We start from the raw sequence: 27,170 nt of genomic DNA, 5'->3' as shown, positions 1-27,170 counted from the left end.
GACCCCCAAAAACCACCAGGAATCAACTCCACTGCAAATACATGAGGGTTTATTGTATAAATGCTCAAGCCACGGGTTGCAAAAACTTCCTGCAGAAGCAGGAAAGGAATGTGGCTCTGTGGTCTAGGGGAACAAGGTTTTTAAAGGAAAAAAAAAAACGCAAACAGAGAGTTACATGCCTTGGTGTTACATGATTGGGTAAGGGAAATTGACTTTTACTTTAGGCACCAAGACCATAAGCGGTTCTGGTCTGGCCATCTGGGCCAGTTTCCTAACAACTGTATCTCTAGTGGGCAGGAAAAGAATGCAGTAAAGCTAGGTCCGTAAGGTGGCTGGACATGTCTATACCTGGCTGGCCTTTGTTCAGAGTTATGACTTAAACTTTAAACTAATACCCCAAAAATCTAATTTTTAAACCTTTGGTCTCTCATCACCACATTGACAATTGAGAGTAACAAGGATTTGTTTTGACGTAGTTTGAAGTCTATCATGGAAGTGAGAATACAGTAGATGAAATGCCTCTATAAGTAGTGGCAGGAGCACAATACATCAGATCATTCTGTGTGTACAGTCTGGAAGCAGAGAAAGATCAATGAGTAATGATGTTACACTTAATTTCTCCTTTATAATCAATCTAAGACCTTGAACCATGAAATAATATCACCTATATTCAAAGTATGTCTTTCCATCTCTGGAGGAGCTCTGACAGACATAACTAGAGATATGTCTCCTGGGTGCTTCTAAAGTCCATCAACCTGACAGTCAAGGTTGATGTGTTCTGCATCACTAATCACCAGGGGTCCAGCCTGTGCAGCATTTCTTTCACTAGATGATGTAAACCATGGCTTACTAAGTTAACATGAACCCAAGGAAAGCACACATCTGACACGTACACTAGTGAGTAGGTGAGTGGGCAAATCACAAGGAATCAGAAGTTTCCTGAAAGATGTTTATGAGCTCCAGAGTCCCTTCACAGTGAACAAGCATCTCTACACTTGAGTCCATTGGCATTCCAGGCTAATGGCTTGAGTTGAAGAACATGAGAGTGTTGTTCTTGGAGCCTCCCCCTGCTGAAGAAGCACCTGCACAACTCACTGCTAGCTCTGAACCTCCTCTTGGGATAATGTGAGGGCAGCATATACACAGGTCTGTGTAGACATGTCCTGAAAACTACTGGAGGTATGTGAATCCATCCTCTCTAGGCAGATCTCTCGGCATAGCTGGGCATAAGTCACCTCCTGTGAGTCTTCTGCTGCAGACACCTACCATCATGAGACACAAATTATGAAGATAATACCCAGGATTCTAGAAAAGGAGAGCAGGGAGGAAAAGAGAGCTCACCTGTGTGTCCACCTGGCTGCCATTCTCAGGTTGAATGCCCTCCAAGTCATCATCTGGAAGAAAAGGTGAGAAGATGGGTCTGTTTCATGTGAGCCTCATGTAATGTATTTTATGTTTTGCAGATGACCAGCAGAACCCTAAGGAAAGACAATAACATCACACAGCAAGGTGGCCCCTCCCACCTCTTCTGCTCTTCCCTGAAGGCCTCCTAAGCCCCACAAGCATCCCTTTCCTCAGTGAGACTCACTCCACCTTACATTTATTGTTTTCTTCAATGTCCGGGGCTGGGCTGGAGCTGAATGAAAAGAAGTGGAAATGTTAAAGTATGCCTGAGAAACTATAGGATTTTTAGGAGTTGTGTGGATAGCTCAATAATAGAATGCTTGTCCAGCAGGAAGGGGCCCTGGCTTCAATTCCCAGTGCTCAGACAAAACTCTTAGCTGTTTCTCATGGGAGAGTCCAAATTTCCCTACCTCTTATATTTCACCTGGCTCCTGGTCTTGCCATTGGTGGTCCCTGCAGAGATACAGATATCAGTCATAGAATCCACCAATCCCCACACACCCATCCCAGATTATCCACTTCCCCAGTCCTGGCACGTACTGCATTTGGCCCAGTGGTGGCAGAGACAGATGAAGAGGAAAATAAGGAAGAGAAGGAAGCAGACAGCAGCAACTGAGCCCCAAACCACAGTAAGACCTGGTGAATCTGGAACAAGAAAACAGTATTGATCTGTTATTAAACATCTGTTACATTAGTTCACTAATTCATTCAAACATTTGTTGAGTACTTACCTTATACCAAACACAGAACTAAGCATTTAAAAGACTATAGGGAACCTACCTAATAAAATACTTGAAGCAATCAATTAATGTCTTATTGACTATATAGGTAGTATCTCTGATGAGTCTTTTAAACACAGCGTCTTACCAGGTCTCACCAGGATGACTTCAACCTTGAGACAATCCTGCTTTCAGATGCCAAAAGCTGGGATCACAGGAATGCACCAGCACACACAACTGATGAGACAAATTAAATACAATACCAAAGAAAATTCATTTGGGGAGATGGTCCATAAAGGAAAAAAAAAAACACCAGCCCTCCGAGGCTCAGGGAGAACTCTTCCCAAATAGTCTACAAAGAACATACACTAATCTTGAGCAGAAGCCTGAGTGAAACACATACAGAAAGGACAATCAGGATGGGAAGGTGTTTCTAATAAAAATCAGAGGTCAAAAGTGACATGCAACAGTCAGAAACTAAAAAACATAGCACGCTACCAAGACAAGTCTAAATGAAAATACAGCCTACAAAAGGTGATTGGCATTCAATGACTAAGCGTTGTTTGTTTGTTTGTTTGTTTGTTTGTTTTTAACAAGAAGAACAGAGCCTCTTAAAAACATGGACACACTCTAACATAGCAGGGACTTTCACACTTGTGTTAACTACTACTCGAGGCACAGCACCAGGAAATTGGACCAGGCCAGCTTAGCTGTCCATGCACTGATAAATGGATATAGACAATATGGTACATAGACTGGGTGAAACTTTACGCAGCTGGAGAGAAATGAAATCATGACAATAAGAAAATAAAAGAAACCAGAAATCATATATTACACCAAGTAAGCCAGACTCAGAGGGATAATACCAGATGTTTTTACTCAAATATGACACTTTTATCTAAAAGTGTGTGTGTGTGTGTGTGTGTGTGTGTGTGTGTGTGTGTGTGTTGAAACTAACAAGGGGATCATGAGAGAAAGAGAACTCAGGATAGGGAGGAAACTGAACACATAATAGGAAAATGTAATGGGAAAGCAGCAGTGGAGACCTCCCTGGGGGAGAAACAAGCAGCAGTATAACACACACGGCCTTGAACTCACAGAGAACTGAGTGCCGGGATTAGAAGTGTGTGTGCCACACACCTGGCCTGAAGTTTTACTTTAAAAGTTAATTGAGCCAGTCAGTGGTGGCATCCTACCTCGAATCCCAGCACTTGAGAGGCAGAGACAGGCAGATCTCTGAGTTTGAGGCCAACCTAGTCTACAGAGAAAGTTCCAGGACAGCCATGGTTACACAGAAGAAACCTGACTAGAAGAAAAACAAAATCATTTGCTTAAAAAGAAAAAAAGCAAAAGACTGGTGAGAGGCTCAGTGCGTAAGGTTACCTGCTTTGTACGCATGCAGAGCGGAGTCTAATGCCCCAGCACCACATGAAAAGGTGGCATAAGCTGTCTATGCTTGTAACCTCCGCATTGCGGAATGCAGACACGAGAGTCTCACGAGTTCCGTGCTCAGCCAGCATAACCACAAGAGCGAGCTGCAGGTTCAGTGATAGACCCTATCTCAAGGAATTAAGATGGACAGTGGTAGAGGAAAATCTCTGACATCTTGCTCTGGCCTCCACATGTGTGTATCACCCACATCCTCATGTGATACGCCACTCACAGGCCACACAAACTCACACTTAGAAAGAAAGAAAAAGCAGAACTAGGGACTAACTGTGGGGAAGAAGGAAACCAGGTGGCAGCTGAGAAGGGACATGGGGGGGGGGGGGACAATGAGAACAAAGTATAACAGCATATGTGCAATGATGCTTGAATAAAATTCACTACTTTGTGTGTCCTAATATAAAAACGCTTTTATAAATGTGCTTGTGATGGTAGTATTGATTAGCAACTAGAGAGTATCTACCAAGGGGGCAAGCTTCTGGGCATGTCTGTGAGGGGTAACCTAGATTCAGTGGTAACCTAGAGGTAACCCAGCCGTGCCTATGACAGATAGTACTGGCCAGATTAACTGCACTGGAAGCACCAACTCTAAAGAGAGACGCTCCATTCCCAGGACTAGAGTCTTGCATTGTATAAAAAATGGAGAAAGTTTACTGAGCCCAAGCAATCACCTCTCTCTGTTCCTTGCTTCTTGAGTGCTAATGCAATATGATCAACTGCTTCAAGTTCCTGCCACCATGCCTTCCTCACTATGATAAAGGTACCTCAAATACCTCAAACTATGAAATGAAGTAAACTTTGGCTTCCTTAAGTTGCTTTGGTCACGTGTCTCATTGCAGCAATAAAGAAGGTACCTAAAACAGTAGAATATACAGAGTGGGGTTTCATTCAGACATAAAGATGAACTAACGTAATTTTCCAGAATTATGAATGAAAATGGGGTTCTCATGTTGAATAAATTAAACCAGACTCAAATGATGTATGTGGAATCTTGAGATGTGTGTCTGTGTGTGTGTACACGTCTATAGAATATATATATTCGTGACATAAAAGTAGAAAACATACTAAATAATAATAGAAGACTGACAGGAGTCAGAGACAAAAGAAATGAATGGAGATGAATATTGTCATTGTACGGGATATACTTAAACGACAGTGTCATTATGTCATTATGAAACCTATCACTTTGTGCCATGAACAGAAACTTACAAAAAATATTTAATGTGAACTTCCTCTGGGATAAATGGATATAAGACATCAGGTAGAAAGAAGAAAGACAATAAAGTGGCTGGGTTAAAGGTGATGATGGCATGACAGAGATGACAACAAAGAAGAAACAGGATTTAAAAGATATTCCAGACACAGAAGATAGTTTGACAATGTGAAAACTGACAGTAAAAGAGGAATTTTGGTTCAAGAAAGACAGACGGACTGTCTGTCAATACAAGGACAGAAGTGAGGAGGATGTGTGGATACTTTCCAGTCTGGGGCTCTGTTGAGATGTGTGCTAAATGCTTGAAAAGACAGATTTCAAATATCCCATTGGAGATATAATCCTGAAGATCAAAGAGTATTTCTTGGCTGCAGCAGTAAAATTAAAAGCCATCAGAAAATGTTGCACAGAAATAGATGTCTCAGTATGTGCAGACCCCACAAACACTCCTGTAAGCCACCTGCTCACATAAAAACTCAGTGTTCAATCCTCTTCTTTATTCTACATGGGATTTCTTCCCCTGCCTCCTCATGACCATCTTCCATCTTTAACCCATGCACTTTGATGTTTTCTATAGCTGTCAAGTTGAACTTCCATGGCCCTGCCTCCTTTGTTCCCCATTCTTGAAACATGTCCCATCTCTTAAACTCCCAAGACATCCCAAAAGACCAAAAGTTCTAAGACATACAAAAGTAAGTTCCCTCCACCAAGAAAGCTGACACCGCCATGTTCTCTTCTGAGAATTTGCCTCCATTACTTTCTTTTGTCTCTGTTCCCAGTCCCACCAGTCTTCTATTCTTATCCAGTCTCTTTTCTATTTTTGTGTCATGAATATGGACATTCAAGGGAACCCTCCTAGGTTCTCTTCTGTAAATGTTTCCTACATTTTCCACCGGACAGAGGGTTGGTCAGAGGTAGCACTGTGATGACGAAATGTGGTGGGACAGATAAGTGGAATCCTCATCCCTCATCAAAAATAACTTCCCTTTAACAAATGAAGACCATTACATACACCAATACAAACACAACAAATCAAAATGCAGAGTATGGAACTCAGATGCAATGGATTCATCTACCAAAAAATCACATACATTGTGAAAGAGGGGGAGGAAAAATTATAAGGGCCAAAGGAACAGGGAATTTGTTGTGGAACTGCATCTCCTTGAAATGTCAGAAGCAACACCCATAAAGTTTCACCAACATGACTGCCTAAACATGAGCTGAACAAAAACACCAAAACAGACATGCCAGTGTGAATGGTAGAAAGCCAATGAGGGCTCAACCCTGCCCAAATAACTACAGGGAACCTGGGATGCTGAGAATGGCAGAAATAGTCTTCCCCAGAGATGAGCATACCAACTGGTTGGCTCTGAAAACATACATACAAAAACATTATACAGATTAAGGTGGTTATAGTGTGTGTGTGTGTGTGTGTGTGTGTGTGTGTGTGTGTGTGTATGCACGCACGCACACGTGCGCACTTGACAATTAATATAAAAGGAAGCCATGAATTTGATAGAGAGTAAGGAGGGGAATAAGGGAGAGTTTAGAAGGAGGGAAAAGAAAAATGATATAATTATATTATAACCTAAAAAAGGAAAGGTGTGATCTTTTGAGTTCTAGAAACTCATGTTCAATGAAAAATCTACCAGACTCTCTTTCAGCATTCTATAGTTATTGTCAAGTGATGTGATTTCCTTCTCTCTCTCTCTCTCTCTCACACACACACACACACACACACACACACACATGCATACCCACATACCTCTGGTGGAAAACAGTCAGCAATCAAGTAGTACAGAATCATTCAGCAGGGTTCTTATTATGAGTAGGAAAGGACTTCTATGTCACAAATCAACATAACTGAATCTGCCCAAAATAATATCAGTAACATATAATATTCATAGCCCCTAATGCAAATGAAGAAATTTCAGTCAGAATACCAGTGCAGTGTGCAATAAAGCAGACATAAGATGAAATTGATGTATCCCACATGGCATCATCCCTGAAGCCTCTCTACACACAGAGATAATGAACAAGTATCAGACATGCTTACCTGAGAAAGAGAGCTCAAGAGGGTCACTAGGCAGTGACCACAGGTTGGGGTTGTTTCTGTAAGAGCCAAAGCATCTATAGGTACTCCTGTGCCTTGAGCTCCCAGGAGAGATGGGAAATGTGTTGGAGTCCTGACGTAAGCAGTTCTGGGGAAAGGAAGCATTTCCATCTCTGCAGAAGATGAAGGTGTCAAAGAAAGTAGGTGGATGACAGAGGAGAGTCACATTTCTTTCTGAGAGGCCCTGGGGTTCTGAATCAACAGTAAGCAATGGCTTTTCATGGTAAACACCTGGAAGGGAAAAGACCCTGTTATTAGCTGGCCATGGTAGCACATGCCTTTAATCCTAGAACTCAGGAAGCAGAGGCAAGTAGACCTCTGCAACTTTAAAACCAGCCTGGTCTGTATAGAAATTCAAAGACCAGACAGAGTTACATGTGAGACCCTCTCTCAAAAAAGATCACAGAAAGATCCTGTTACTTAAAACATTATTAAAATTAACCCTGCAATTCACAGTCTGTGCAGAGAGAGGAAAAACGTGAAAACAAAAGGAAATTCATCCATTGCTAAACTATAGGAATCACAATATGTGTTTCTCTTATTTCCTATGAACCAGGACCATAGAGAGATTCTGTGTAGTTACAGAAGGATGTTGTCATTCCCCATGAGCTCCATCTCTTAGGGACCATAGTCACCATTCTTAAGGGAGCCTAGAGCACAGTCAGCACAGAGAGAGGATCACAAACTGACAGAGGGTCAGGAAATGAGACTTAGTTGGTATAGTCTTGCCTAACACAAGCAATGCCCTGGGTTCTGTTCCTGTCAATTCATAAGTGCTGTGGTTGTCCAGACTGGTCCTAGAAGCAGAAGGAGCAGAAGTTCAAGATAACTTTTGGATACCCTTGAAGTACAAGGCCAGACATATTTGAGATATTGCCTTAAAAAAAAAAAAAAAGTAAAGAAAAATGGAAACGGAAAAGAAAAGGATGAAATGAAAGAAGAAAGAAGGAGATGACAGGAAAAGATATGAGAAGAAACGACAGGAAAATAGAGGAAAGGAAAAGAAAGAGGAGAGACCAAGGTGTTGGAGCACAGATTAGGGCAGGGCCTGTGAGGGGACATATGTGAGGGGAGCAACAGTGACTGAGGCTGAAGAACACTGTTGTTGGCAGTTACTCACCTGTCACCATCAGCTCCAGTTTCTCACTAAGTGCAGACCATCTGTCTTCCTTGTAGTAGTCACAGTAGTAATCCCCTGCATCGACGTGAGCCACATTCTGCAGACTGAACTCAAAAACCTCCTGGGCTCCCTGCATAGTAAAATCATGGCACTCTCTATGAGAATCAGAATGGACCAGACAAACTATGCTCACTCCTGGAGGGGTCCTGCAGAAGATGGTCACAGCACTGCCTGTGGACACCACAGCTCCTGGAACTGCCCAAATAGAAGACTGGGGCAATGGACCTGGAGAGACACGGAAAAAGAACTCTAGCCATCAGATGTCAGGAGAGCCTGGTTCCCAAAGAGCTATGGACTGGCTCCCACATCAATCATTCATCCAGAAAAATGCCACACAGGCATGCTCACAGGCCAATATGGTGGAAAAAAATCCCTCTGTTGGCATTCCTTCTTCCCACATGACTTCAGCTTATTTTCTGTTGAAAGAAAACTAACCAGGACACCTCCGATGTGAAGGCTCAACTCACAGTTTTCAGAATTCCTGACGTATTTCAAGTGGCATAATTAATCGTCTTTCTGGTTCACAAACAATGTTGGAATAACTCTCATCTTTAGTGCTATCTAATGCCTTCTCCTCTCATCAACTGCCAGCCCAGGAACGAACCTTCAGCATTGTCATTCTTAGCACCACATCATGCCACTTCCCTGGGACAGTCACCACGGTGTCCCATTAAATCCCTGACCTATGTCTTACTTTGTCTCTTGCTGCCATGTCAACCCAACCACTCTGCACACCTCCAATATCAGATAAGATCTAGGAGCCTCTGAAAATAAAGGAATCCTGTCTGTGCTGCACCTCAATAGACAGCATTAGCTTCAGTTCTGTCCCATGGATGATGTGTCCAGGAGTAGGACACAAGTAGGACACAGGAAGACACAGGCCAAGTGAACAGAGATGTCTGTATCCTCAGGAAGTGTGTGTGTGAATGCCCCTTCTCTGTGTCATGTCTTTTGATATCCTTCTGAGCCAGATATCATGTGAGTATTACTAGACAAAGGTGGAGAATCCACACTCCAAAGATGGCTGCAACATACAGATTAAATATGAGGAAAATGTACAGGTAGCTGCTGATGAACATCCATCTCAGGATGTGAGCAAGATGCGGCAAGCTGCTCCCATGCTACTCCCACACAAATTCAGTTTCCCAGGGTAAAAGCAGACAACAGACTCACCAGAGTGTGCCCAGATCCTCTGCTCTATTAAACACACTGAAACAAAAAAAAAAAAAAAAAAAAAAGAAGAAGATCTAGTGAGAGATGTCATGTCATACACTGATCCCAACCCTAGAGCTCAGATAAAAAAGACCAGGGCCAGGTGAACGTGCTCTGGTCAGGAGTGACCGCTTAGTTCCCATTCCAGGTCTTCATAGAGGAAAAGTTTTGTCACAAGATCCCAGGTTTTAAATCCGAGAGTCTGAAGTCATCACCCTCAGGCTAAGAATAACGATCCCTGTAGCACTTACCAAATCCAAAAAGAACAGCCTCAAGGCCCATGGCAGTGCCTCACACCAGATCTCCACATACACAGACACAGAAAACTAGGGGCAGAGTCTGCACAGTGGACACACCCATGGGGGAGAGCAGACTGGGGCCCAGAAACGCTGTCAAGGATGGTGTCATCTCAAAATCCAGGAAGAGGATATTCTCTTGCACAAGATCTGCCTCTGACTCCTTATTTCTACATCACAGCTCTGGGCCAGGCAACAGTTCCTCTATGTGTTTCCTCTTCTGAACTTTTTTATTTTATTTTTTTTTATTTTATTGTATTTTATTTTATTTTAAATTACACTTTATTCACTTTGTATCCCCCCATAAACCCCTCCCTCCTCCCCTTCTGGTCCCACCCTTTCCTCCCCCTTCTTTACCCATGCCCCTCCCAAAGTCCACTGATAAGGGAAGTCCTCCTCTCCTTCCTTCTGATCTTAGTTTATCAGATCACATCAGGAGTGGCTGCATTGTCATCTTTTGTGGCCTGGTAAGGCTGCTCCCCCCTTAGGGGGAGGTGATCAAAGAGCAGGCCAATCAGATTATGTCAGAGGCAGTTACATTACTTGGTAACCCTCTTGGACATTAAACTACCATGGGGTACATCTGTGCAGGGGTTCTAGGTTATATCCATGCCTGGTACTTGGTTGGAGTATGAGTCTCTGGGAAGACCCCTGTGTTCAAAATTTCTGGTTCTGTTGCTCTCCTTGTGGGGTTCCCGTCCTCTCCAGATCTTACTATTTCCCACTTCTTACATAAGATTTCATGCACTCTGCCCAACCATTGGCCGTAAGTCTCAGTGTCTGCTTGATAGTCTGCAGGGCAGAGCCTTTCAGAGGCCCTCTGTGGCAGGTTTCTAGGTTGTTTCCTGTTTTCTTCTTCTTCTGATGTCCATTCTCTTTACCTTTAAAGATGGGGATTGAGTGTTTTAGTCAGGGTCTTCTCTCTTGATTAGTTTCTTTAGATGTACAGATTTTAGTATGTTTATCCTATGTTATATGTCTATATGAGTGAGTATATACTGTGTGTGTCTTTCTGCTTCTTGGACAGCTCACTCAGGATGATCCTTTCCAGGTCCCACCATTTACCTGCAAATTTCATGAATTCCTTATTTTTCATTACTCCATTGTGTAGATGTACCACAATTTCTGCATCCATTCTTCAGTTGAGGGGCATCTGGCCTGTTTCCAGTGTAAGACCTGGGGTCTCACAGCTCAGGAGTTCAAGATCGCGCCCTTCCCAGAAACTCCCCCAGACCAAGACTCGTTGCAAAAGCAAGAGGTTTATTAACCATTGCGCAATGGGGTCACCCCTGCCGGTCAGCAGAGAGTGGCACCAGGAGACAAAGGCCTTTAGGTTTTTGAAAGAAAAATTGCGGGAGATTTGAAATTAGTCTTGGCAATTTAGGATTGGATGAGGAAGCTATAAAGTAAAATAATTGGTTAGTCTTAGGTGCTCAAGCTTGGCCAGTCCTGCCAAATGTGGATGCAGCTGCAATTGAAGGTGGGGGTGGTTAGCTCATCCTTGAAGATTAGGGGCTACAGACTTTTGGCTGGAGGTCAAAAGTTACTCAGAAGAAGTCTAGGTTTGTTGCTAAGAAATGCTATCTCAAAGACAGGAGTTTTTCTTTTTGCTGAGTGAAGGTCATTGCTTGCTTGCCTTTTTTTCTATCTGTCCTCATAGATAGGGTCACATTTTTCCATTCTCTGGAAAGGTACTAAGAGGCTTTAGCTTAACCTGAACCTAAAACTCAAAACTATAGGCTTTAGAAGACATACAGGTTACAAAGTTAGTCTAACCCTTTCACCAGCTTCTGGCTATTACAAATAAGGCTGATATAAACATGGTTGAGCAAATGTCCTTATTGTGTACTTGAGCTTCTTTTGGATATATGCCTAGGAGTGGTATGGCTGGATCTTGAGGAAGCGCTATTCCTAGTTGTCTGAGAAAGCACCAGATTGCTTTCCAGAGTGGTTGTACAAGTTCACATTCCCACCAGCAGTGGAGGAGGGTTCCCCTTTCTCCACAACTTCTCCAACATGTGTTTTCACTTGAGTTTTTAATCTTGGCCATTCTGATGAGTGTAAGGTGAAATCTCAGGGTTGTTTTGATTTGCACTTCCCTAATGGCTAATGACGTTGAACATTTCTTTAAGTGTTTCTCTGCCATTCAATATTCCTCTACAGAGAGTTCTCTGTTTAGCTCCGTTCCCCATTTTTTAATTGGATTACTTGGTTTACTGCTTTTCAGATTCCCTGATCTTAAGTTGTACTATAGAGCAACAGTTATAAAAACTGCATGGTACTGGCATAGAAATAGAATGGTGGATAAATGGAACCAAACAGAAGACCCAGAAATAAACCCACACACTTATGGACACCTGATCTTTGACAAAGATGCCAAAACCATTCAATGGAAATAAGATAGCATCTTTAACAAATGGTGCTGGTCCAGCTGGGTGTCTGCATGTAGAAAAATGAAAATAGATCCATACTTATCACCCTGCACAAAACTAAAGTCCAAATGGATCAAAGACCTCAACATAAAACCAGAAACATTAAATCGGTTAGAAGAAAAAGCGGGGAATACCCTAGAACTCATTGGTATAGGAGACAACTTCCTGAAGAGAACACCAACAGCACAGGCTCTAAGATCAACAATCAATAAATGGGACCTCATGAAATTGAAAAGCTTCTGTAAAGCAAAGGACACCGTCATCAAAACAAAACGACTGCCTACAGATTGGGAAAGAATCTTCACCAACCCTTTATCTGATAGAGGGCTAATATCCAGTATATACAAAGAACTAAAGAAGCTGAAAAGCAGCAAACCAAGTAATCCTCTTCTGGATTTAAAGTCTCACAGAAATTATGAGTGTGGGTATACTATCCTCTGTTGTAGACTTGTAGGCAATGTATCAGAGAAAACTGAAATGGAGGCAGAAAACATGGATCCCAAATACTCCATGAATCCCATGCAACAGTAAGAATATTCAGGATGGGATATAATAAGACATGAAATACGACAATTTGAAACACAGGAGGGAAGATCCAGGGAAGAAACACACCAATGCTTCTGTATATGTGCATGCTCTCAGCAAATACATCCCAACCAAATGACTACACAGCCAAATCCTTACAGTTGACAATACCAAAAGGGAACAAACAGGAACATAAATAACCCAACTCAAAAACAGGCTATGGAAGTAAACACAGAGTTCTCAGAAGGAAAAAAAATGGTTAAGAAGCATTTCCAAAGTGTTCATAATCCTTGTCCACCACAGAAATTCAAATTAAAACTACTTTAAAATTTCTTATTACCCATCCAGAGTGAGTGATTAAAAAACCAAAAGAAGGACCATACCACACATGGGGGAAGACAACCAGAGGCCTGTCAGCAGCCACAGCCTGTGGCACAGGTGAGTGGAAGGCACCCAGAGGCCAACCCACTGCAGCCTGCAGTCGGAGCCACTATGATGTGCAAGTATGTGGTGTAGAGATGGTAAAGAAAGACAAACGGCATGGTTTGAGAATTATAAAGACAGGCAGAACTTCACACATCACAATGGAGAGGAATAGCCTGATGTGGGTAGCCTGTCCTGCACCTGAGGCCATGTTACAGTTCAAGCCCATGCTGCTGCTGAGACCCAAGTCAGGTCCACGGCCATGAGCCAGGCCCAGATCCACAGTCTTAATTGGGTCCACCCTAACATCAGCCTGATCTATGAACTACTGGAGCACTGGAAAGAGCTGGTCCTACAGAACCAACGCTGCCGGATCTCCATGACACAGGGCAACAACAGTACTCTAGAGGAGGCCCAGGGAGGGTCCCATATCAATAGTGTAACAGAAGCCAGAGGCGTTAAACCACACCAATGACTCGTTGCAATGAATATTTGCAAGTAAACAGGTGTGGACAAAAGGGTGTACTGTGTGACACACTGACACACTGCAGCTTCCATGATGAGATTCTTTTATGTTTGCTTTTGGATTTTTGCTGTTGTTTTTTATTTTCTTTGAAGGAGGAGGTTGCAAGGGCAGAGAGAGGATGAGAAGGGATGTTGAGATGAGCAGGATTAGGATACATGTTGTGAAACTCATAAAGAATCAATAAAAATCTAAGAACAAGAAAGAGAGAGGGAGGGAGGAAAGGAGGGATGGGGGAAGAACGAAGGGAGGAAGGAAGGAAGGAAGGAAGGAAGGAGGGAGGGAGGGAAGGAGGGAGGGAGGGAGGGAAGGAAAGAAGGAAGGAGGGAAGGAGAAAAACAGGGCTGAGTATTTTGGGGTGATTGAGAACTCTATCTGCTCTTGGAGGGAATACAAATTGGTATAGCCAATGTGGAAATCAGTGTGGTAGTTCTTCCTCAGAAAACTGAAAGATCTACCATGTGACCCAACTATACTGCTCCTGGCAAATAACCAAATGATTCTCCTCCCTGCTACAGAGACACATGCTCTTCCATGTTCAGAGCTGCTCAATTCACAATAGGTAGGGCACAGAAGCATCTTAGTGGTCCATCCAACTGCTGAGCTGATGATCAAAATGTGGTACTCTGGTGGTTTGAATAAGGGTGGCCGCCATAGGCCCATAAATTTGAATGCTTGGTTACCAGAGAATGGCACTTTTTGAAAGGACTGGGCAGTGTTGGAGAACGTGTGTCACTGAGTGATGGCTTTGAGGATTCAAAGCCCTTGCCACACTCAGTCTCCTTCTCTGCCTATAGACTAGGATGTAGTTCTCAGCTACTGTTCCAGCTTCTGCCTCTTTGCCACCATGCTTTTTGCCATGATGACCATGGACTAAACCTCTGAGACTGGAAGCAAGTGTCCAATAAGTGTTTTCTTCCACAGGAGCTGCTTTGGTCATATTGTCTCTTCACAGGAGTAGTGACTAGGACAGACATCTATGAAGTCTGGGACTTTATTTATCTATACAGAAAATGGCAATTTCCAGGTATCAGATGAAGATGGAAAATACTATCCTGAGTGAGGTAATCCAGACCAGAAAGACAAATGTTGCATGTTTTCATTCATATGTGGTTCTCAGAATTGAGTCACTAGGTGTGTGTGTATGTGTGTATGTGTGTGTGTACGTGTGTGCATGTGAATGTACTTGAGCATGCCTGCATGAATGTGTGTTTAATCTGAGCACCTGAAGGTTTCAGAAAAGCAGAACGGGCCCATTGGTAGGGTGAAGAAAGATTCTAAGGGGTGCAGGAGAGCAGAACACATGTGATGTTAAAATGAAAAACAGACAGAGCTCAGCTAGAGCTACCCTTCACAGGAAATTATGTTCCTCTGGTAGGAACTAAATATGATCAAAATTCATTGTATGTAATTCTCAATGATCTTACAGGAATACGAAATAGACAAGATAATGGAGTATATATCTTAACATGGCTGTGTGGGTAGATAGAAAATTCGAGAAAGGAGCCAAGTGCTATAGGAAAGGCACTGGAGAAAGGGATGAGTGAAAACAAAGTCTAATGTCACAAATATGGGGAATTTTTCAATTAAACACATTTGCAGATCAAAACTTAAATCTAAAGACTCCTGAAGTTTTTCTTCCTCCTCTTCCATGAGATTCCCTCATCTCTGAAAAGATCCTACAGAGATTTCCACTTTAGACTCTGTACGTGTGTGTGTGTGTGTGTGTGTGTGTGTGTGTGTGTGTGTGTGTGTGTATGTGTGTGTGTGTGTGTGTGTGTGATGTTTGGCTGTGGGTCTCTGTATCCACTCCTATTGACTGCCAGAGAAAACCTCTCTGATGATGACTGGTGAAGCATCAATCTATGAGTATAGCAGAATATTATTAGGAATCCTTTCACTGTGTTTTTAGACAAGTCATGTTTGTTTCTACCCTAGGTATCTGGCCTGTCCACGCTTGAGTTTCTGGCAAATCAAGCAGTACAGGATGCATTAAGCAAAGACCATATTAGAGAGAACATAGAACCCCTGCTCAGATGTAGCCCATAGACAGCTCAGTCTCCATGTGGGTTCTCTAGTAAGAGGAAAAGAGATAGTCTCTGACATGAACATGCTTGCCTGCTCCTTGACCACTTCTCCCTGAGGCTACCTAGCCAACCCACAGAGGAAGAGGATCCAGGCAGTCCTGATGGGAACAGTTTAGGCTAGGGTCAGAGAGTAAGGAAGAATGACTTCCCCTATCACTGGACTTGGGGAGAGGGATAGGAGAGGAAGAGGCAGGGAGGGTGGGACAGGGAGGAGATAAGGAAAAGGGCTACACCTGGAATACAAAGTGAATACACTATAAAGAACAACAACAACAATAATAATAATAATAATGGAAAAAATAATTCTTAAATTCCAGTCACGTCATGGTATTGCATAAGGTCTGCAGACAAAGGACACTCAGTAGAGAAATCACAACTACTTTGAGACTCTTTATTGCCAGCATTCTGTTGGAGGTCTATGGTGGTTTGAATAGATATGGCTCCTTGTAGACTCAGGTGTTTGAATGCTTGGTACATAGGGAATGGAACTATTAGGAGGTGTGGTCTTGTTGGAGCAGGTGTGGCCTTGTTGGAGGAAGTGTGTCACTGTGGGGGTGGGCTTTGAGGTTTCCTATGCTCAAGCTATGCCCAGTGTGGCACAGTCTTCTGCTGCTGCCTGTGGATCAAGATAAAAAACTCTCACTCAGCTCCTTCTCCAGCACCATGTCTGCCTTCATACTGCCATGATTTCTGCCATAATGATAATGGACTAAATCTCAGGAAATGTAAGCCAGCCCCAATTAAATGTTTTCCTTATCAGAGCTGCCATGATTGTGGTGTCCCTACAGAACAATAGAAACTCTAACTAAGAGAAGATCCGGAAAAGTGTATCAAGCCTCTCAGCTCAGGGCTCCCTGAGGGCCCCATCGAGACTTCTCCTGCTTCTACAAGCATCCAGCAACAGAGCCCCAAGGACTAACAGGAGGAGGATAGCCAGGCTAAGCCGGAGGCAGTTCTGTAGTATGTAATCTGATGTAGAAGACTCTGTAGAGAAAAAAAATGATATTTAAAGATTTATGTCAACAAATATTGCCATGGTCTGAATAGGTATAACCCCCACATAGACTCATGTGTTTAAAACCTTGACCAATAGGGGTGGCACTTTGAAGGGGAATGACTTGCTGGAGTAGGCATAGCCTTGTTGGAGGAAGTGTTTCACTGTGGGGGCAGGCTCTGAGGTCTTCTATGCTCAGGCTATGCCCAGTGTGGCACACAGTCTCCTTCTGCTGCCTGAAGATCAAGCTGTAGGACTCTCAGCTCCTCCAGCACCATGTCTGCTTGCACGCTGCCATGCTTCCCTCCATGATGATATGAACTAAACCTCTAAAATTGTAAGCCAGACCCAATTAACTCTTCATAAGAAATGTCTCTTCACAGTGATAAAACCATAACTTTTTAAATTTTTATTTATTTATTTTCTCCCAGAGCTGAGGACCAAACCCAGGGTCTTGTGCTTGCTTGCGAAGCAAGCCATCTACCTACCACTGAGCTAAATCCCCAACACCAAATAATTCATTTACTTTTATTTTATCTGTCAGATCACCTAGAACTGGAGTTACAGATGAGCTGCCACATGGGTGCTGGGAATTAGACCCTAGCCCTTTGGAAGAGTAGCCAGTGCTCTTAATCACTGAGCTATCCGTCCAGCCCCAAACCATAACTTTATTGCCAGCTCATGTTTCTTAAATGACCACAGATTTGGTCTTAGAACACAAAACATTTATTTCTACATGAGTTATAGAAAGACAACTTCTGCCAAATACACAAAACTGTAGGGGTTGTTGAGGAGGCTTCTTGGGTGGGGGAGCTAGAGACAAGTGTGACAAGTGTCAGACTCATGCAAGGATTATATTTTTCAAACAAAAAGAACAAAAAGAGAAACATCTTGCAGCCATACCAAATTCACTGCAGACTATATAGATTGAAATTGGTAGGGAGGAGGGCTCCCCCTTTCTGTGAACTAGAGGAAGGGAATAGGGGGAAGTAGAGGGATGAGGATGAGACCAGGAGGGAATGAGGAGGGGGCTCCAATTGGGATATAAAGTGAATAAATGATTAAAAAATTTTAAAAAATTGATGCTGATTACTAGAATATTGTAAAATGATTTTTCTGATTCTAGAACATTCACAAGAATCAGTTTTTTCACCCTAGCCATTAACTATTTAGACCCAGTTAGAATTTTCAAAGTGAAAGTTCATACTTGGGCTAACATATCTCTCAGCTTCAAATTTACATTACAGACAATAAACTAGTAAGTTTGATGAATACTAGATGTCGTTCTATACTCAATTCCTTGAGAATGTATTCTAGGCTCCTATCCTCCCCTGTCTTCTTCTGGCCTCCAGCTACCCCCATGATCACCACAAGGCCCTTTCTATAGTCACGTGGTTTGATTTTGTTTGAGAGCTAATGCATTTAGCCAGATAGATCTGTGTGACCAAGCATATGTAAATTGCCTTAGGAGCCTACTGGACTCACAAATGGTAACCCAGCCAATGGCAGTGATGCCCCAGTTTCCAGAATCTAGCAGAGGTCATTAGTTCATGATAAGGGTGTCAGAAAGTCTTGAGCTCTTCTCCCACCATAGTTGGCAGTTCACAGGCTCAGCCTGGCGCAGCCTGTGTGACAAGTGCAGTTGCAATGAGTTCGTAACTGGGATGCCTACATAGTGCCCAAGAATGGCATTCCATACCCTTTCATCGCCTTCCAGCTCTCACCCTTTCTCCATCCACTCTTCCACATATAGCATGGACCTTCTATGAGTGCTGTCGATGTCTTATTTGGGGCTGATTATTAAAACTTTCAGTTACTCGTCCTCAGCACATTGACTTACATATACCTATGCATTTGCTGCCTATCACTGCAAAGAGAGGCTTCAAAGAGAGAACACAGGTAGAGATAGCACATTGCCTTTCATCAATCTATGCTATGATGCGAGAGTAACTAAGACATACTGCTGGCACAGAAGCAGACATATAGACCCATAGACCGTAACAAAGGATACAAACAAAGATACAGTACAGAGGATATAGCCCACATAGCTATAAACACCTAATTTTTGACAATGCTGTCAAAATCAGCCAATAGGCAGAGAAAAGGACTCTTCGATAAGTAGTGATGGCAAAACTAAATATCTCTCTACAGAAGAATGAACTTAGCTCCATATCTATAGGTGAGGGATGACATCATGTAACCAGGAAAAGACAAGAGTGGGAAAGGGGATTTTGAAGATAAGGTGTAGGAATAGAATACAAGCAGTATGTCCAAGGCAAACGTGGTTAATGAGGGTAGAAAGGCATGAGCGGGGCTGGCAAGAGCTCAACAAATTGTGTCTAAAAATGCCATGTTGAAACCTGATAGGCTGTATGCAAATTAAATACTAACACTATTACCGGGCCTAATGGTAATTAAATGACCACAGATTTGGTCTTAGAACACAATACATTTATTTCTACATGAGTTATAGAAAGACAACTTCTGCCAAATACACAGAACTGTATGGGTTGTTGAGGAGGCTTCTTGGGTGGGGGAGCTAGAGACAAGTAGATTACAAAGTGCAGTTTTGTATTACCGGCCTAATGGCCATAGCTTTAATCCCAGTACTTGGTAGGCAAAGGCAAGTGAGTTCAAGGCCAGCCAGTACAACATGGTATATCCCAGTCTCAGAAATTATTAAACTTATGCTACTGCCCCAGTGGATGGCTACACATTCAATGTGCATATAAACGGCACTAATTAGACTCAGGCAGATATTAAAAATAAACAAGCAAAAAGAAACCTGCAGAGGTGATGGGTAAGGACACTAGGGAGAGTTAGAAGAAAGTAGTAATGGATAGATATGATGAATATGTGTTGTGTAAATGTACGGATCTGTTAAAGAATAAAAAATATCATTTAAATTTTTATCTTTGGCCAGGCAGTGGTTAGCACACATCTTTAATCCCAGCAATCAGGAGGAGGAGCAGGCAGATCTCTGAGTTCAAGGCCAGTCTGAGCTATAAAATTAGTCGCAGCACCCCAGGGTTACACAGTGAAACCCTGTTTCAAAAATCCAAGTATGAAAAAATGTTATTTTCATTATTTTTAATTATGTGTTCATGTGTGAGAACATGTGCACGCATGTGTGTGTGCATGTGGGCACGTCCTAATCAGTGCACTTTCCCACTGATGTTAGAAAAGGCTGTCAAAGACCTTAAATACAGCCGTGAGGCATCTGAGGGACTGATGAGAACCAAACTCAGGTTCTGAGAGAGAAAAAGTGCCCCTAACAACTGGGTCATCTTTCCAACCCTAAAAACTAAGAAATTTAAATAGATAAACATGAAGTAGAATGGGGAACTACTGGGAGAAAATAAAATAACAGTCTAGAGCAGCGAGGAAGCAACAGGGAGAGAATGGATGAAATATGAAAAAATGCCATGATGAAAGATGTCATTTTGCATGATAAATTTAAAAACTAATTAAAATAATAAACCTGGACAGCACAGAGGTTCATCCACAAAAAAAATCTATAAATAAGAGGAAAAATATATGGAACTATCATCTCATTAAGTGAAATAAACTAGAACTGGTGAGGAACCTAAAAAAATTGGGTATAAATATATGCAATATTATATACATTATATGCAATGTATGTAATGTATAATATATGTATCTGTATGTATGAATATGATGTATCTGTATGTATGTATATGTGTATGAACAACACATATTCCTATGTCCAATATACATCTACACATATGAAAGTTGAAAGGAGACTATTTGGGAAGAGGAAGGAGAGTAGACAAAGTGGGAAGAAAAGAAGAGGAAAGAGCAATGAGTTGAATATAAGCCAAATTTCAGGACATGCTGAAGGAAAACATCACAATGGAACCTATCACTTTGTTCAATAAGTACACACTAATAAAAAGTTCCATGCACTACACAAAGTGCTATAGGCTACCAAGGAAAGAGGGGAGCAAGACACTGTGGTCCTATCCAGGGAAGAGCACACACCAAATGATTGTTCCATGCCAAACAGTCAGCTCTGAATACACACATACAAGTAACATAATACAGGCTGAGAAGGTTATATTTAGGCGTACGTATGTACATATGTATGCATGTATATAAGCATACAATAACAATTAGTGAAAAAAAGAGGCCATGAATTTGAAAGAAGCAGAGAAGAGTATATGGGAATGTTTGAAAGGAAGAAAAAGAAAAGGAGAAGTGTTGTAATTATAGTCCAAAAAAGATTTTAAATTGTTTTGTCTGAACTTGCTGTGTGATGAAAGGGTGTGAGGGGGAAGAAAAAAGTAGAGAGACTGCTAGGGACCAGTAGATTAGGGGAAAGGTAATATTGACATGATGGGAAAAGAAGGGAAGTGATCTGACAGATGTTTTCCAGAAACAAAGAAGGGAATATGGTAAAGAACCTTGTAGAAAGAGTGCAAGAGAAAATTGACAAGTACTGCACGCACGAGTACAGATGAACTCTCGCGCAATGAGGACGCGAGGAAGAGAGGGTGCTCTGATATTAGCCAATTGGGATCTCTGTTGGATGTGACCAAGTGTCTGAGCTGATAAATTCCAAATATTCCATTAACTACACAATTCAGGCTTATGGAGGTGTCTGAATATAGCACTAAAATTAACGGCCGTCAGAATATGTTACACTGGAGCAAATGTCTAAAAATGTTTATCACTATTGTAGTTTCCTTTCTTTAGCTGAAAGAAAATATTATGACCATTAGCAACTTGGAGAGTAAGGTTGATTTATCTTGAATTTCTAGGTCACACTCTGTTGTTAAAGGAGGTCAGGGCAGGAACTCAAGCAGGACCCTGAAATTGAAACCATTTATAAACACTGTTTGCTGCCTCCCTAACTATGGACTCTTGCTTAGCTAGAGCTAACATAGATAAAGGAGTCATATAGGAGATTGCTAAACTCATTCAATGACAGAGACGAAGTGTTGACTGACAGCCAGGCACAGTAGTGCACAACATTTAATCCCATCATTGAGGAAACAGAGGCAGGACAGACAAGACTATAGGAAACTGTGTGCTCATGAGTTAAGGAGAGAAGGGTTGACCTGAAGAGGCAGGAAGAAGAAATATCACAAGTAAGAGCATTTCAAAAGATAGAGTGAGACAATGAGGTCATGGGTTTAAAAAAAAAAAACTGAATGACAGAGAAAGTCAGAAGATCAAGCCTTAGAGAAAGCTCACATCTGTATCCACTTAGGATGAGAGAAGCCTAATGCTGAAAGTCCCTTAAGTGGACTCTGCTTGGGTATTTTGTAGAGGCACTGGGTTCTCTCTTGACACTTTGGCTTCTTTAGATACCCACCTATGCCTTCCCAACTTCTCTGATCACAGTATCTTCAGAGAATAAGAAGCCATCAATTTGGGGAGACTGTTCTCAAGTTCCTTTACTACCATTGTTCCTCTACCTCTCCTTTGAGAACTTTTGTATACAGCTCAGAGCAACCTGACAAAAAAAAATTGGCTTGTGGACAGTAGTCTCGGCTCTCCTGCATAAGCTAATGATCAAGAGAGTGCCCCACAATCATGCCTACAGGACAATCTGATATATAACCTTGAGCAAAGACTCAAGGCTTTCCTCTCAGATGATTCTAGGCTAGGTCAAGTTGACAAGCTAGCTAGAGCAACCACCAGACCTTATACGTTGATTGCTTACACCCAAGCTTATCACACACCTCCTCTTCTTAGCTCTACCTGCGACATTCACACTCAGTGTTTTGTTGTTGCTGTAGTAGCCGCCTGGCTTACTGAAAGCAAGGATGTGCACTTGGCTGAAAGAAGCATGCTATTGTTTTGTTTTCACTTATTTCCCACTACTTCTATGCTTTGACATTTCACAGGTGTATGCGATGTATTTTGATGTTTTTCATGTTCCATTTCTCACTCTATCCCATCCCCAGCTACAGCAAACCCCTTTTTTATCCAACAAGTCTCATTCTATCTTTTGAAATGCTCTTACTTGTGATATTTCTTCTTCTTTCTGCCTCCTCTGGTCACTCTTCTATCCTTAACTCATGAGCCACAGTTACGCACAGCTCTTAGAAAACACTTCTGTTCCTCTAGTCTCCATATCTAGAAAAGACCACCTCTACTGAAAACCAGAAACATACCAAATAACTAGATGAGCTGAGGATACAGAACTGAATCATGTACATCACAGAGGCCACATCTGCTCCCTTGTGCATAATCCTGCAAGGTCCTGACTACATATCTCTCTTGTTCTCTTCTGCAAATGTCTTCATACTTTCTCCATGACTAGCATGGTGGCTATTCAGACACAACACTGTGTGAGCAAAATGAGGTGTGAGCAAAAGATTCAAGTCCTGAATGTTTCAAGTTCTTGAATGAAGAAACTAGCAAAGAGCCTTTCAACTTCTCTATAAGTATTAGCTAGGGAGGAGGCTGTGTGTGTGTGTGTGTGTGTGTGTGTGTGTGTGTGTGTGCGCGCACGTGCACGCTGCAGTAGGTTGCACAGCTAGCAACTGTGTGCAATACCACATATCAAGATGGGCAATATGTATTCTCCAAAAAAACACAGCTGCATCTGCCCTAATTTCACATCATTAGCAAACAATGCTCAGAGTCCGTAGCACAAATACACCAATTCCAGTTGGATTAGCAGTGCAGTGTGCAACAAATACTAGACAGCAGACATACGGTAGAATTGATATATCCCACACGGCATCATCTCTGGGATCTGTCTACACACAGAGATAATGAACAAGTATCAGACATGCTTACCTGAGAAAGAGAGCTCAAGAGGGTCACTAGGCAGTGACCACAGGTTGGGGTTGTTTCTGTAAGAGCCAAAGCATCTATAGGTACTCCTGTGCCTTGAGCTCCCAGGAGAGATGGGAAATGTGTTGGAGTCCTGACGTAAGCAGTTCTGGGGAAAGGAAGCATTTCCATCTCTGCAGAAGATGAAGGTGTCAAAGAAAGTAGGTGGATGACAGAGGAGAGTCACATTTCTTTCTGAGAGGCCCTGGGGTTCTGAATCAACAGTAAGCAATGGCTTTCCACGGTAAACACCTGGAAGGGAAAAGACCCTGTTATTAGCTGGCCATGGTAGCACATGCCTTTAATCTTAGAACTCAGGAAGCAGAGGCAAGTAGACCTCTGCAACTTTAAAACCAGCCTGGTCTGTATAGAAATTCAAAGACCAGACAGAGTTACATGTGAGACCCTCTCTCAAAAAAGATCACAGAAAGATCCTGTTACTTAAAACATTATTAAAATTAACCCTGCAATTCACAGTCTGTGCAGAGAGAGGAAAAACGTGAAAACAAAAGGAAATTCATCCATTGCTAAACTATAGGAATCACAATATGTGTTTCTCTTATTTCCTATGAGCCAGGACCATAGAGAGACTCTGTGTAGTTACAGAAGGATGTTGTCATTCCCCATGAGTGAGAGACCAAAGTGGCAGCTATCATTAAAACCTAGAGTAGGTGCGGTAAAGTAGTTAGTAATGCCCTGAGGGGAGAGCTACCTCGCTGCATTCTTTCCCCACCCACTAGAGATGCGGTTGCTAGGAAACTGGACCATCCCCCCCATAGGGAGGGACACCTGGTCATTAATGGCTTGGGACCTTCCTATAGCCAATCGATTCAAAATGTAGCATTTTGACCAATAGATGCTTGCCAGGCAGGAACTGCTCCTGCCTTGGGTATGCTGGGAGGGACCAGAATCTATAAATCACCCAACTAACCTGGGCACGGGCGCTCAGCTCCCACCGCTTCAGCGGTTGGGTTGTGTTGGCCCAGCTACAGCTTGTAATTTACAATAAAAAGACCCTCATGTGTTTTGCAACGGAGTCGATTCCTGTAGATCTTTTGGGGGCTCACGAACTGGGTATAACAATGAGCTCCATCTCTGAGGGACTATAGTCACCATTCTTAAGGGAGCCTGGACCATAGTCAGCAGAGAGAGAGGATCACAAACTGACAGAGGGTCAGGGACTTAGTTGGTATAGTCTTGCCAAAAATAAGCAATGCCATGCGTTCTGTTCCTGTCAACTCATGAATGCTGTGATTGTCGAGGCTGGTCCTAGAAGCAGAAGGAGCAGAAGTTCAAGATAACTTTTGGATACCCTTGAAGTACAAGGCCAGACTGACATATTTGAGATATTGCCTTTAAAAAAAAAAAAAAGTAAAGAAAAATGGAAACGGAAAAGAAAAGGATGAAATGAAAGAAGAAAGAAGGAGATGACAGGAAAAGATATGAGAAGAAACGACAGGAAAATAGAGGAAAGGAAAAGAAAGAGGAGAGACCAAGGTGTTGGAGCACAGATTAGGGCAGGGCCTGTGAGGGGACATATGTGAGGGGAGCAACAGTGACTGAGGCTGAAGAACACTGTTGTTGGCAGTTACTCACCTGTCACCATCAGCTCCAGTTTCTCACTAAGTGCAGACCATCTGTCTTCCTTGTAGTAGTCACAGTAGTAATCCCCTGCATCGACGTGAGCCACATTCTGCAGACTGAACTCAAAAACCTCCTGGGCTCCCTGCATAGTAAAATCATGGCACTCTCTATGAGAATCAGAATGGACCAGACAAACTATGCTCACTCCTGGAGGGGTCCTGCAGAAGATGGTCACAGCACTGCCTGTGGACACCACAGCTCCTGGAACTGCCCAAATAGAAGACTGGGGCAATGGACCTGGAGAGACACGGAAAAAGAACTCTAGCCATCAGATGTCAGGAGAGCCTGGTTCCCAAAGAGCTATGGACTGGCTCCCACATCAATCATTCATCCAGAAAAATGCCACACAGGCATGCTCACAGGCCAATATGGTGGAAAAAAATCCCTCTGTTGGCATTCCTTCTTCCCACATGACTTCAGCTTATTTTCTGTTGAAAGAAAACTAACCAGGACACCTCCGATGTGAAGGCTCAACTCACAGTTTTCAGAATTCCTGACGTATTTCAAGTGGCATAATTAATCGTCTTTCTGGTTCACAAACAATGTTGGAATAACTCTCATCTTTAGTGCTATCTAATGCCTTCTCCTCTCATCAACTGCCAGCCCAGGAACGAACCTTCAGCATTGTCATTCTTAGCACCACATCATGCCACTTCCCTGGGACAGTCACCACGGTGTCCCATTAAATCCCTGACCTATGTCTTACTTTGTCTCTTGCTGCCATGTCAACCCAACCACTCTGCACACCTCCAATATCAGATAAGATCTAGGAGCCTCTGAAAATAAAGGAATCCTGTCTGTGCTGCACCTCAATAGACAGCATTAGCTTCAGTTCTGTCCCATGGATGATGTGTCTTCCCAGGAGTAGGCCACGGAAGGACACAGGCCAACTGAACAGAGATGGAGAAACAGGGAAGTACACACAAAATTAAATGTCTGTATTCTCAGGAAGTGTGTATGTGTGTGTGTGTGTGTGTGAATGCCCCTTCTCTGTGTCATGTCTTTTGATATCCTTCTGAGCCAGATATCATGTGAACATTATTAGCCCAAGGTGGAGAATCCACACTCCAAAGATGGCTGCAACATACAGATTAAATATGAGGAGTGTACAGGTAGCTGCTGGTGAACATCCATCTCAGGATGTGAGCAAGATGCGGCAAGCTGCTCCCATGCTACTCCCACACAAATTCAGTTTCCCAGGGTAAAAGCAGACAACAGACTCACCAGAGTGTGCCCAGATCCTCTGCTCTATTAAACACACTGAAACATAAAAAAAAAAAAAAAAAAAAGAAGACCTCGTAAGAGATGTCATGTCATACACTGATCCCAACCCCAAGAGCTCAGATAAAGACCAGGGTCAGGTGAACGTGCTCAGGTCAGGAGTGACCGCTTTGTCCCCATTCCAGGTCTTCATAGAGGAAAAATTCTGTGACAAGATCCCAGGTTTTTCCTGCACATATATAGCCAGTGGCAGTTCAGTATCCAAGTGGTTTCCATAGTAATGGGAAGAGGGACTGCTTCTGACATGAACTGATTGGCCGGCTCTTTGATCACCTCCCCCGTGTCAGGGAGCAACCTTACCAGGCCACAGAGGAAGACAATGCAGCCAGTCCTGATGAGACCTAACAGACTAGGATCAGAAGGAAGAAAAAGAAACCCTCCCCTACCAGTGGACTTGGGGAGGGGCATGTGTGAAGAAGGGGGAGGAATTGGGAGGGGAGGGGGGAAGGAACTACAGGGGGGATACAAAGTAAATAAAATGTAATTAAAAATAAAATTAAATTAAAAGAAAAGAACAAAATAGAAAACAAAAACAAGAACAAAAGATCCCAGGTTTTAAATCTGAGAGTCTGGAGTCACTACCCTCAGGCTAAGAATAACGATCCCTGTAGCACTTACCAAATCCAAAAAGAACAGCCTCAAGGCCCATGGCAGTGCCTCACACCAGACCTCCACATACACACACACACAGAAAACTAGGGGCACAGTCTGCATAGTGGACACACCCATGGGGGAGAGCAGACTGGGGCCCAGAAACCCTGTCAAGGGTGATGTCATCCCAAAATCCAGGAAGAGGATATTCTCTTGCACAAGATCTGCCTCTGACTCCTCATTTCTACATCACAGCTCTGGGCCAGGCAACAAACAG

General features: G+C 42.7%; 1 protein-coding gene across 1 annotated transcript; it reads right to left on the bottom strand.

Moving 5' to 3' along the window:
- LOC129667896 (leukocyte immunoglobulin-like receptor subfamily A member 6) lies at positions 1 to 26,951 on the bottom strand. The gene is made up of 12 exons (XM_055595619.1): positions 26,921 to 26,951; positions 26,246 to 26,281; positions 24,974 to 25,258; positions 23,342 to 23,629; positions 16,462 to 16,557; positions 8,016 to 8,300; positions 6,839 to 7,126; positions 1,945 to 2,049; positions 1,815 to 1,857; positions 1,599 to 1,636; positions 1,342 to 1,394; positions 1 to 1,262 (listed from the first exon to the last, which is right to left on the bottom strand). The coding sequence occupies exons 1-12, from the start codon at positions 26,949 to 26,951 to the stop codon at positions 1,098 to 1,100; spliced, it is 1,713 nt and encodes a 570-aa protein (XP_055451594.1). The 3' UTR covers positions 1 to 1,097.
- Between the last annotated feature and the right edge of the window lie 219 nt (positions 26,952 to 27,170).

Source organism: Psammomys obesus, unplaced genomic scaffold, assembly GCF_907164565.1.
Source record: "Psammomys obesus unplaced genomic scaffold, mPsaObe1.curated_primary_1811, whole genome shotgun sequence".
In the NCBI taxonomy this organism is placed as follows: domain Eukaryota; kingdom Metazoa; phylum Chordata; class Mammalia; order Rodentia; family Muridae; genus Psammomys; species Psammomys obesus.
Note: the sequence above shows the minus strand (reverse complement) of the source record. Positions and strands in the feature narration are given on the sequence as shown.